The sequence below is a fragment of the Durio zibethinus genome, chromosome 12 (assembly GCF_047325235.1).
Source record: "Durio zibethinus cultivar Kanyao isolate XHJ-2024 chromosome 12, ASM4732523v1, whole genome shotgun sequence".
Taxonomy (NCBI): Eukaryota; Viridiplantae; Streptophyta; class Magnoliopsida; order Malvales; family Malvaceae; genus Durio; species Durio zibethinus.
The window spans coordinates 344559-357926 of record NC_143173.1 but is presented as its reverse complement, the minus strand read 5'-3'; the positions used below and the strand labels follow the sequence as shown (position 1 = coordinate 357926).

General features: G+C 34.0%; 1 protein-coding gene across 4 annotated transcripts; it reads left to right on the top strand.

Moving 5' to 3' along the window:
* Positions 1–3670: 3670 nt before the first annotated feature.
* On the top strand, positions 3671–12021 carry LOC111297985 (topless-related protein 3-like). 4 transcript variants are annotated; one of them, XM_022892629.2, is made up of 25 exons: positions 3671–4012; positions 4691–4870; positions 4987–5100; positions 5414–5572; positions 5670–5844; positions 5991–6120; positions 6283–6398; positions 6546–6678; positions 6761–6870; positions 7031–7100; positions 7172–7245; positions 7323–7418; positions 7497–7592; positions 8041–8168; positions 8336–8570; positions 8659–8826; positions 8916–9002; positions 9347–9499; positions 9580–9690; positions 9797–9976; positions 10044–10172; positions 10283–10378; positions 10812–10994; positions 11085–11260; positions 11523–12021. In XM_022892629.2, exons 1-25 carry the CDS (start codon positions 3933–3935, stop codon positions 11737–11739), a joined length of 3396 nt encoding a protein of 1131 aa, XP_022748364.1. In that variant the 5' UTR covers positions 3671–3932; the 3' UTR covers positions 11740–12021. The 4 variants fall into 4 exon arrangements, with proteins under 4 accessions (XP_022748364.1, XP_089624998.1, XP_089624999.1 ...); XM_089768872.1 differs by having other exon boundaries at positions 7019–7100; XM_022892630.2 differs by lacking the exon at positions 3671–4012 and adding an exon at positions 4385–4529.
* Positions 12022–13368: the final 1347 nt, after the last annotated feature.

Genomic DNA, 13368 nt, shown 5'->3' with positions numbered 1-13368 from the left:
TAAATAATTTATTATTTAATATTTATAAATAAATGTATGTAATTTAATTTAATAAATAATAATTAAATATAAACAACTTCTTATTTAAATAAACAAATACAAACGAATAAAATAATTTCTTATTAAATTCGAATTGAACGTAAATACAAATATACATTCGATCCTTCAGTATTATAATTTTCTCTCGTAAACTTGGAAAATAAGTACTAAAAAATGTTCCATTCCATATTGAAGTAGTTGACAAGTCAACTTGTCATTGGTGAATCAAAAAGAAATCGGTGAAAAAGCAGACGACAAAACAAAGCGCGTAAATCCTGTCGCGTTAGGAGAAACTCAAATTATCGCGGTAAAATCCCTCGGAAAGAAATATTTCTTTCATTGCCATGTGTTTCGCGGTAAAAAGATACGGCTAACTGCGCGCACACCACACTTTTCTTTGCTAATCTCGACGAGCGATCGGAAGAGCGTGGTGGCCAGAGGGACACCTGCCACGTGGCATACCAAGCAGAGCTCAGATAAACAGGGCCCCGCTATCAATTCATGTGTTACTTTGCAATTTGTCTAGTGCTAAAATAAAAATGTGCCACTAGAAAAAGACGTAACGGTGGTGAGAAATAAAGATCCGGTGGTCCCCAATCCCCTAATAGCAGCGTAAGGTGATGCAGTCTCTGCCGTTGAATGCTCCGACTTTAACATGATCGGAAAAAAGAGTATTCAAGAAATTAAGCCGTGGTGAAAGATCTGAAGGCTGAGATCATTTGATTTGGTGGCACTGGAACCACAGGATTGCAAAGATACAAATCAAAGAAGAAAGGACGTGTATACTTTAACTAGACTGACAGTGATGTATGTGGCAGCTATGTTGCTTTTGCACCCTTACCCCTTTTAGGAGTATTAATAATTAATTATTTATATAAAGGGATAATATATCATTTCGTCCCTAAACTATTGCATTTTCTTCATGTAATACCTAAACAAAAAATTTTTTTAATCGAATATCTAAACTTTATTTCTCTATATTAAATTGACCAACTCTTTAATGCCGATAGAATAATGCTAATATAGTGATTAAATATTGATATAGATGACACATTATTATCATATGATTTAAGATATAATTGTCATATATTATTTTTAAAAAATAAAAAAATATAATACAATTTTTTTTAAAATTTTTTATTTTTAAAATGACACTTAATAATTACATATTATTACATGATAATTATGTGTTATTTATGTAACATTTAAATATCACATCAATATTATTTTAAGTGTGTTAAAAGATTTGAATAACTTAACACACGAAAATCAAATTTAAATATCTTATTAGCAAATTTTTAGTTTCAATATCATATTTTAAAAAATATAATAGCTCGGAGAGTCAAATGAGGTATTAACCCTTTATATAAATAAGTATTATATTTTTATCAATGTACTTATATTTGATGTTATATTAATATAAAAGATTTATACACTCTCAATGCATCAAATATTATTATCTTATTATTTTATAATTTTAAAAAATTTAAAATTTTTAATAAAAGTATAAAAGAGTTAAGTTATTCATAAATTATTCAAGTTTGACTTAAAAAAAAAAAAACTCGAGCTTTACTTATTTATTATTGAGTTAAGCTAAAACTATTCAAGTAATGAGTATAATTTAATTCGAATAATTCAATATTTATTTTGAGAGATTCACAAACTTAATCAAATTTTTATTTTTTAATATATTTAATATACATAAATAAATGATCAAAATATAATAATTAATATCTATATTTATAATTTTATTAAATTTAACTAAATTTATTTAATCAAACTCAAATAGTTAGATTAAATTATTTCGAGCTAAACCTAAACATAAATAATTTTTTTTCTCTGTATCAAATAAAATTTGAGTAATATATATATATATATATATATATATGTCATCTTTGCTTTCAAAATTCAACAAACAAATCATACCAGCGATAAATGTTTGGTTGACATAGTGTGGAATTTTTTTTTTTATAATAGGGTCTTCTTAGGTTTTTGTTTAGATCTTATCCGTTTTTTCAAACAATTTTAAGGCAAACTCCCTTACATTGATATATCGTATTAAGGTTTTCTTTTAAAGATTTCTTCACAAAGATGTTTTATTTTGACTTTAAAAGAAATTTAAAAAATTTTAAGTTGACTTCTTATTTTTGTTAATTATATAAAATTTTCATTAAATTATCTTTACTTAAAAAAAAAGAACAAAGAGTAATTATACTTAAAAAGTAATAAAGAATTTTTTGTAACTTTTCAAATGAGCTTTTTTTTTTTAAACAATTTAAATATATAAATCAAAATATTATTTTTGAGAAGGATGGAACATTTTCTACTTCATATGTTATTTTGTTGTTTTTTTATTTAGTAAAAAAAGATTATTGAATTTTGTTCAATATATTTTTTTATTAGATTAGTTCAAATATATTTATTTACGTTAAGTCTAATGAATTCGTAAATTTTTTTAATAATATCTAAATAAATTTAAACTTAAATAATAATTTTTTTTTCTTTTTATCGATTGAGTTAATAATTGAATCAAACAAAAGAATAAGAGGCTAGCCTCATTGAGTTCTTATACTTTGATGCTTGTAATTTAATTCATCTCATTATTACATATTAAAATGAACCCAACCCAAAATATAAATCATAGGACAAAATATTTATTAAACTGATCACATAAATACCAGTTATTAAAACTATTATTCAAAAAAAAAAAAATCCTTCCTCTATATCTCATCAAATGATCATGCTAAAAATATAAATGTTCATAAATAATTATTTTCTTTGTCTCATTTTATTTATTCATTTTTTTCGGATGTCCAAAAATTATGTTATATTTTTTTTGAATATCTAAAATTTTTATTTTTTATATTTTAAAATTAAATTTTATGATTTTTAAAAATTTTTGATATTAAAAATTATAAAACTTTAATTTAATAAAAAATTTAAAATAATTTTTTAAATTATATAAAATTTAATATATAACAAATATTTTAGAACCAAAGAATATGAGACACGATTCTTTAGAATGGGATAAGAAAATTCCTAGGTGGTTTGCTGGTGTTTTTTTATTTCATATTGTACACGAAACCTCAATGGCAAGCAGCCAATCATAAAGTTATCCATGAAACAAAAAAATATACATAAAGACAAAAATGTAAGGATTGGAAGTTGTGACTCTTTATCTCAAAGTCTCTTTACCTCATCTAGAAAATTCTAAAATAATAATTAATTAAAACTACTTATCTGTCTGAGGGAGGCTACTTGGATTGGACCCACGTAACTTAAAACACGATTATATAATGCGCGTGAGCGTATAGGAATGTATCGCCATATAAAAAAATAAAATCCGTCAAAAGCGAAAAATCGCGAGAGATCAGCGACTTGAGAAACGGTCCGTCAGAAACTCTCGCGTAATAACGAAAGCGACAGTACGATGGGGGAAAGACTGGACGTGTGCTTCGAATATTCACTAGATTTGAGTTAGTGGTTTCGAATCCGCCCTTTGCTTTTCCTATCATCTCACGCAATGATAAGCTGATAACTAATTCGATCAGTAGTACCATTTATCATGATAAGTAGTCCAGCTTTTCTCTGATAGGTCAGTAGAAAAAGAAAGACCCTTGTACCACGCATCGAAGATAGCGAGACCAAGTCTCTCTCTCTCTCTCTCTCTCTCTTCTTTATCTTCTCTTCTTCGTAGCAGTCTTCGAAACCCTAGAAATCCTCAAATTTCGAGCTTATTTAAACCCGAGAGAGACAAACTTTGGGGGAAAATCGCTGAATCCTTAAAAATTCATACGGATTCGAAGTTAGAGCTGAGTTAACTCGAGCTCGAGTTGTTCATTGACTCGGCTGGTTTGGGGAGATTGAGTTTCTTTTGTTTTTGAGAGGAGAAAATGTCGTCGTTGAGCAGAGAATTGGTGTTTCTCATACTTCAGTTTCTGGAGGAAGAGAAATTCAAGGACTCCGTTCATAGGCAAGCCTTTTATTTTTTTTTTATTTATTTTATTCATTTATCTGTATACATGTACGTGCCGCATATTCGTATCTTTGTATTTCTATTCTTATTTGGTTTTAGGGTGTACAAATAGAAGGAAATGAAGGAAAATTTTGTGAATCTGAAGTTTTGCAATTGGCTTTTTGGGTTATTATGGTAAAATTAGTTATAGAATTATAGTAATTTAATTAGATATGGTAATTTGAGTTTTAGTGGTGGTAAATAATGAAAAACAGAGGATTTTAGTCGTAGAGGGAAGTTTCTGGTGCTTAATTTAGTTGGAGGTAGTGGTTACTTGCAAGTAATGTAAGATATGCAATGGAGTATTAATCATTGATTGCGAGTTGAAGAGGCGAATTGAAGTGGAATGAATTTGTTGTGTCCTGGTTTTAAATTTGTTTATATTTTAATTATAAGAAGGGAAAACAGAATAGAAAGTATAAAGAAGAAGCAATGATAACTCAATTTTATTACAGGTTCTTCTGTGAGTAAAGTTGTAAGTTGGAATTTTACCGGTGGGCAAAGTGTTTCTCTGTTCCTTATCACATTATTTTTGGCCTTAGGAAGTAGAGTGATTGGATTTGTATTTGCATTAGCATTAGCAGTAGCATTTATTTGATTGTGAATTTATGTTTGAAACAATGTTGTCTTCTGTAGGCTTGAGAAAGAATCAGGGTTTTTCTTCAACATGAAGTACTTTGAAGAGAAAGTTCAGGCAGGAGAGTGGGAAGAAGTTGAGAAGTATTTATCTGGTTTTACAAAGGTTGATGATAACCGATATTCCATGAAGATATTCTTTGAGATAAGGAAGCAGAAGTATCTCGAAGCACTTGATCGGTATTGCTAATGCTTCAATTGTTCCACTAATAGAAATCCTCAAATTGTTGATAAATGAATGATTTAACTATTCTTTTCCATGCTGAAATAGTTTTTTTTTTTTATTGATATTGCAGGCAAGAAAAGGCAAAGGCTGTTGAAATATTGGTGACCGATTTGAAGGTGTTCTGCACGTTTAATGAGGAATTGTACAAAGAAATCACTCAACTTTTAACTCTCAACAATTTCAGGTAATTTCATTGCATAAATAAACTATACTGGTTAGTTATTATTTGTCAAGGTGTAGCATTGAATTGATGACTGATATCTATATTTTAATCAGTTTGTCTGTCTAGAAATTGGATTGGGTAACAAGGGAACATTGTGGTTGAGTTTTAAAAAGTTTATTTGAAGGAATTTGATTATAAGGAAACGTTTGTCCAGCAGAGCTTAACTAAAATCTTGATTGTTTTTGAGAGAATTTCCATGTCATTTAAGCCATACCCAAATGAATGCTTGAAATCTTCATAATTGTATAATTGTAATTTTCTCATCTGAATGCAGGGAAAATGAGCAGCTGTCCAAATATGGGGATACAAAAACTGCTCGCAGTATAATGTTGGTAGAACTAAAGAAACTCATTGAAGCAAATCCACTTTTTCGTGATAAGCTTGCTTTCCCTAATTTGAAGTCTTCAAGACTAAGGACTTTGATCAACCAAAGGTGAAGTTGATACTTGCTATCATAGAACTGGGGAAGCAAATATAATTTGTTATACATGTATTTTTTTTTATTGATTTGTAAGTATGTATTCATACAGCTTGAACTGGCAGCATCAGCTATGCAAGAATCCAAGGCCAAACCCGGACATCAAGACTTTATTCACAGATCACACATGTACACATCCAAACGGGCCTCTTGCACCTACACCTGTCAATCTTCCAGTTGCTGCAGTTGCAAAACCTGCTGCTTATACATCACTTGCAGCTCACAGTGTATGATGCCAAACATCTGTAGAGTTTTTGTTATTTCCTTGAAATGTGTATTTGTTTTTTTTTTTTTTTTTTAAATTTTTTTATAATTCTATAATAATATTTAGATTATGGACTTACACATTCATTATCCTACCTTTGGTGTATAGCCCTTCCAACCAACAGCGGCAGCAGCTAATGCTGGTGCTTTAGCAGGCTGGATGGCTAATGCTTCTGCCTCTTCTTCTGTTCAAGCTGCTGTTGTTACTGCATCGTCCATGCCTGTTCCACAAAATCAAGGTTAGAACTCCAATTCTAACTCATTGGAAATAGCTTTTACAAAGACTGGCATAATTTGGTCACTTGCTCTATTAACGCACGTCAGACAACATAGTCACAAGATGGTCAAAACACCCATTTAATGTTTTGCTGAATGTTTTGGGTGTGGTTCCATTTGAACAGTTTCAGTCTTGAAACGTCCAAGAACACCTCCAGCAGCGCCAGGCATGGTTGAGTATCAGAACCCTGACCCTGAACAGCTAATGAAAAGATTGCGGCCTGCTCCATCAGTTGAGGAGGTAATTTCTCTTTTTTTTTTTTGTTTCAGTTATTCATTTTTGGATACTTACATTACTTGTTTTGTCAATTTTCAATCTGACTAATCTTAGATTCCCTTGGTTTTGCCTCATTGCCAATTTAATATGTTTATCTGTCTCTAATTTTAGGTTACATATCCTACACCACGGCAGCAAGCTTGTTCATTGGATGACCTGCCAAAAACTGTGGCTTTGACCTTGCATCAAGGATCCACTGTCACAAGCATGGATTTTCATCCTTTGTACCACACATTGTTACTAAGTATGAAGTCTATTTTTATTCTTCACACCAAGACTAGCTTAAAAAACTTGTTGCTTTTTGTGACATAATGTAATTTGAGCAGTTGGTTCTGCTAATGGTGAAATTACACTTTGGGATCTTGTAATGCGCGAAAGGTTGGTTTCAAAGCCATTCAAGATATGGGAAATGTCGAGATGTTCAATGCCATTTCAGGTATGTATGTCATTACGTACTGGGATTTCTCTTTATGTTATACCTTTTTCTCTTGTATTGTTTTATGATGTCCATCAAACTATTGCTGACTGATGTCTGTTTTAGCAATTTATATGTGTTTCTGAGTTGCAATTGACTTTGTTGGAAGAGTTACTTGTAGGCTTTGATGGTCAATGATACACAGATATCTGTCAGCCGCGTCACATGGAGTCCTGATGGAAAATTTGTAGGTGTGTGCCCTTTGATAGATTATTAACATTTAGTGTGCATATGTTTGTGCTTATTGCCTTTCTTGCTGCAGGGGTTGCATTCGTCAAACACTTGATTCACTTGTATGCTTATCCTGGATCAAATGATCTAAGCCAGCGCTTAGAGGTTAGTTGATATTTTTTCTACTTGTCCAGCTAAAAGGATGCATAACTATTGTTTGACTTTTTCTTCTTTTTTAACAGATTGATGCCCATGTTGGTGGTGTGAATGACTTAGCTTTTGCTTATCCAACGAAACACCTGTGCATTGTTACCTGTGGAGATGACAAGCTCATAAAGGTGAGAGATAGTAAATTTCACTAAAAGTTTTGATTAAACTGGAGATTTCTTGTTGTCCTAATGAAAGAATTGGAACAGGTGTGGGATTCAATGACAGGACAAAAACTGTTTAATTTTGAAGGTCATGATGCACCTGTTTACTCCATCTGCCCACATTATAAAGAGAACATTCAGGTACACTACAAAGATGTCAGTGATTGTTGATCATATATGCTTTTTAGTGTTAAGAATAGGAAACAAGGGACCAAGCCTTAATTGCAAAACTGCTGCACCAGTTACCTGTTGCCTGCAAATATAACCAATCTCTGCTACCCAAAGGTGCTGTCACAACCAACTTGTTAAATGCACAAAATTTTGTACATCGATGTGCTCTCACCATCTATAATTTATGTCTACAACAGAGCTGCGTGCCTTATCAAAACCATTTCAATACTCCCATTTACTTGATGATCTTTCTTTTTTTTTATTCTGGTCCAGAATACTTGATTCACTTTCTTTAACATTTTAGGCCAGTGTCTTGTAGAGCTTATAGTTTTTGTTGGTTCAATTGGATGCTTAGTTTACCTTTGCTGTTTGGATGGAGATTTATACTTTCATTTGCTGATTATCTACATCATTGCAGTTCATATTTTCAACTGCTGTTGATGGGAAAATTAAGGCTTGGCTGTATGATAATATGGGTTCCAGGGTTGACTATGATGCCCCAGGTCACTGGTGTACTACAATGCTTTACAGTGCTGATGGAAGTAGGTATGATCATGAGTTTCAAAGATAACAACTTCCTGTTAAAAACTTCAAATTGTGTTTATTCCAAAAATGTTGTTCACTCATAACACTTTTAATTAGCTTTTTGTTGTTCACATTTGCATTTAATGTATTTCCTTCTAATCTTCTGTTAATTTCTGATTTTCTTTCAGATTGTTCTCTTGTGGAACAAGTAAAGATGGAGAATCTTTTTTGGTTGAGTGGAATGAAAGTGAAGGAGCAATAAAGAGGACTTATGTGGGGTTTAGAAAGAAATCAGCAGGTGTGGTGTCATTTGACACAACGCAAAATCATTTTTTGGCTGCTGGAGAAGATAGCAAGATAAAGTTTTGGGACATGGATGATATCAATCTTCTCACACTCACAGATGCTGAGGGTGGACTCCCTGTAAGTTAAATGTTCAAGTTTTGTCACTCTTTCTGAAACATATATGCTATTAGGTTGGTTGTCTAATTAATCATATTAATCGCTTCAGAGTCATCCCCGTGTGAGATTCAATAAGGAAGGAAATCTCCTTGCTGTGACAACAGCAGACAATGGATTCAAAATACTTGCGAATGCTGTGGGTCTCAGATCTTTAAGAGCAATTGAAACATCATCTTTTGATCCATTGAGAACACCCATTGTTTCTGCTGCAATTAAGGTTATGATCATGTTGGTTCGCTTAATGTTTCCTTAACAATGTTCATGCCTTGAAACCTGCAGGTTTTCACTTTTTTCTCTGTTGGTCAGGCTTCTGGCTCTGCTTCTGTTGCAAATGCTGGTCCTGTCAGTTGTAAAGTGGAAAGTAGCTCTCCTGTCAGGCCTTCTCCTATACTTGTATGTTAGCTGGATGTACCTCACTTCACGTTTGAGCTTTTTTCCTGAACACTGTATGGTAGTTGGAGCTTACAGCAGTAACCATATGGCTAATCCTATAAACAAGAACTTTTTGTTCTTTCTCTTGGTTACAGCTACAAGCACATTAGGAGATTAGATTTAAGGGCCGACATTTTTTGGGTTCCTCCTTTCATTTTTATTGTCATTCAATAATTAGCATGTTGTGTTTTCAATAGAACCAAGTGAGCTGTCTATAATATAAATCGACCTTAGATTTTTCAAGTGTTTTCATGTTTATAATCTTCTTGCAATTGATTTATTGTTTTGGATTGCTTTTCTCCTAGAATGGAGTTGATCCATTGGGTAGAAGTGTTGAAAAGCCTAGAGTTGTAGATGACGCAATTGACAAAACTAAACCCTGGCAGTTGGCTGAAATTGTGGATCCTGTTCAGTGTCGGTTAGTTACCTTACCTGACAGCACGGATACCTCCTGCAAGGTGTGTTAATCTTCTTCTGATCAGCAGTTTTGTGCCATGTTTTGTTACATTTAGCACTGAATCATTGTGTCTCTTTGAAGGTTGTTCGGCTTCTATATACCAATTCTGCTGTTGGTATTTTGGCACTTGGGTCAAATGGTGTTCAGAAGCTATGGAAGTGGCCCCGCAATGAACAGAATCCATCTGGGAAGGTATAACACTTTCTCTCAAATAAGATTGCTTGTTTCACTTTTGACTTTTTCTCTATAAATTTTTTTTATTGCCAAGGAGAACTCTGAAGTCCTTAAAACTTTAAAGGCCACTGCCAATGTCGTTCCACAGCATTGGCAACCAAACAGTGGTCTTCTTATGAATAATGATGTCACAGGTGTAAACCTGGAAGAAGCTGTACCATGCATAGCACTCTCAAAGAATGATTCATATGTACTGTCAGCCACTGGCGGGAAAGTTTCTTTGTTTAACATGATGACTTTCAAGGTGTGCATTCATGTGCTTGTGTGTTGAATATATTTTGTCTGGCATGCTAATAACACATGATTTTCAGGTAATGACAACATTCATGTCTCCTCCTCCGGCTTCAACCTTCCTAGCATTCCATCCTCAGGATAACAATATCATAGCAATTGGAATGGAGGATTCAACTATCCATATTTACAATGTTCGGGTGGATGAGGTGATACTTCCTAAGATTTTTTTGACATGTGCTTATTATTCTTCTTCCCCTTGTATTATCCTGTTTTCTTAAGTGGCTCTGAATTCCAATGTTCTGTTTTAACTTTTTAGGTGAAATCAAAATTGAAAGGTCACGAAAAGCGAATAACTGGTTTGGCTTTTTCTACTAGCCTCAATATCTTGGTTTCATCAGGTGCTGATGCTCGTGTAAGTGGTATCCAGGCTCATCTTATTTATGTATTCTTTTTTTCGTATCTTATCTATGGGTTATAAATGATAAAAAAAACTTAAAAGTGATCAAAAGAAAAAGAAAAGATGCAACTGATTTTATCAGATGGTTTGTCATTTTAATTTCCTTGGTTTTTCTCAGGTTCCATCATCTCTGCTATACATTACAGATTCCTATTTCTTCCAGTTACTCTGCTTGTTTTTTTCAAATTTTTATCATGCCCATGCTTTCTTCCTTCATCTGGCTAAATACCTGTTAAGTGCTTCCTGAAAATTTGTTTATTGATGAATACGATTTTTGCTCCTACCACTGGATATTGCATATTCTGATGGACAGAGTAGGAATAAGGATGAGGAAGAGATCTAAATTCAATGATGTTATTACTTATTAACATCTTGCTGTTTGCTGCAGCTGTGTGTTTGGAGCATTGATACATGGGAGAAAAGGAAATCAGTTGCAATCCAAATCCCAGTTGGAAAGGCACCAACAGGTGAAACACGAGTACAATTTCACTCCGATCAAATTCGTATGCTGATAGTTCATGAAACACAGTTAGCAATATATGATGCCTCCAAGATGGAGCGCATTCGACAGGTAGGAAACTCTAAATGTTGTATGGATTTTGATGATATAATATAGCTTTTGACAGAGGGAACACTTTCTAATGCCATTCATTTGCTGCAGTGGATTCCTCAAGATGTACTACCTGCGCCCATATCTTATGCGACATACTCCTGTAACAGTCAATCTATTTATGCTACCTTTTGTGATGGTAATGTTGGTGTGTTTGATGCTGATAGCCTGAGACTTAGATGCCGGATTGCTTCATCAGTGTACTTGTCCCAGGCAATATTAAAAGGGTAAGTTATCTGTTGTATTCCATGCAATGCACCGAACCTTTAGTTGCCTGCCTTCTAAATTTATGTTAGTAATTATCTGGACTATCGTCTACTTATGATCAGACTGTTAATCTGTCTAGTTTGGCTTTTCTTGTACCATTTTTTATTCTCAATTCTGGTAGGTTTTGTGCATCCATTAATTGTTAATTCCTTCTTGTTGCACCGATACAGCCAACATTCAATTTTCTGGTGTTGTTTTCATAACAAGGATACTGTTTTACAGAAACCAAGCTGTATACCCGCTTGTTGTGGCTGCACATCCGATGGAGGCAAACCAATTTGCAATCGGGTTGAGCGATGGATCTGTTAAAGTGATGGAGCCCACCGAATCTGAAGGGAAATGGGGAGTGAGTCCACCAGCGGATAACGGTGTGCTGAATGGTAGGACGACATCGTCATCTACCACAAGCAATCACACAACTGATCAGTTACAAAGATGAGATACATTGTAGTAATTTAAAGTGTGTGTAATTTATAAACTGTAGATTATTAGGTTCTTACTTTTAGTCTTCCATATTTCCGACCCTCCTCCTTAAAAGGTAAGCGTCAATGATTGAAGGAATGCCCATTCATGTATAATCCTCCCACTTGATTTATAGTTGTTCTAGGTTTACTTATTTGTACTTAACCCTTCTGAATGCTTTTCCTTTTTTGGAAACAGTTGCTGTGTTGACTTGTATTGTTTTCATCCTAATAAACTCCCTTGTAATTTTGATTTCTTATATTAACTTCATTTCATTGTTTAGCTGTTGGGACTGGTTTATTTTGCAATTGGACGAAAGGACTGTTTGGCACCGATAACGGATGGATGTATGCAGAGAAAGGGGAAATGTAATCATTTTAACAATATGAGATATTCCTTACAACTCTGGTCTTTGACAGAGATCTAGGTTTGCTGCCCCTCCCATGCTAGAAATTTCTAAACACCAAAGTCTAAACAAGTAGTACTTAAAACACACTCGCGCACGCGCACGCACAAACACACACACACACATATATATATATATATATATATATATATATATATATATATATATATATATATATATATTAGAAAGACCACAGATTGTAAAATCCTAAAGAGGGCAGGAATATTAATTTGCTGCTTAAAATCTTCAAGGGATCTCTGGCAATAAAACTCCATTATCATTTAACTGAACTATGATTCAGAGGTTTGTGTCACGGGTTGAGATTCAAATTTTGAATTTACGCAGTTTCGAAATCCGGATATTCATCATTTCGGTGTTTCAGATCAGTCTTTCTATTACGGTTCACATCCTTGTGAGGTATTATCCGTTCTGATCCTCTGGTCTCACGGTTTTATCCTACAAAAAGGTGCTTCACAAGGCAGAGATAGTGTGAACCTTTTTATACCTCAGTGATCCTCTTATTATGTTCGATGTGGGATTCGAGACTCCCCTTTAGGTCCGTCGTGATGCCCTCGTCACGGAGGTTGGCCATCCTGCCTACCTCCCTCGAGAACGGTTTAGGGTTGGCTCTGATACCACTTGTCACGGGTCGAGACTTAAGCTCCGAATCCGCGCGGGTCCAGGACCTGGGCATTCACCCTTCCGGCGTCCCAGATCAGCCTTCCTATCACGGTTCACACCCTTTATGAGGTATTGTCTGCTCTGATCTTCTGACCTCACGGTTTTATCCTACAAAAGGCGCGAGATGAAAATGTTGTGAACCTTTTTATACCTCAATGATCCTCCTATTATGTTCGATATGAGATTCAAGATTCTCCCTTAATTCCGTAACACCTGCACCTCCCTCCCATTAGGATCCTCTTCTTCTAAAGTTCTTGTTGCTCTGATTTTCTTCCCACCGTCTCACTACTCATCTTCTTCATGGACCATGCAATCTTAGGCTTCCGGCAGCTGCTCAGTGTTTTCGATCTAAACCTAGGCAAGTCGTTGGAATTCTCTGCCTGTTTCAGGGAAACAATCCCCTTTGTTCCCTTGTCACCTACACAAGAAACACTCAAATCCGTGTTGTTCCCAACAGTAGTATCGTCGACATTGTTGTTTTTTCCTTTGTTCAGTTCTATGTCATTCCTTTTTGAGAAT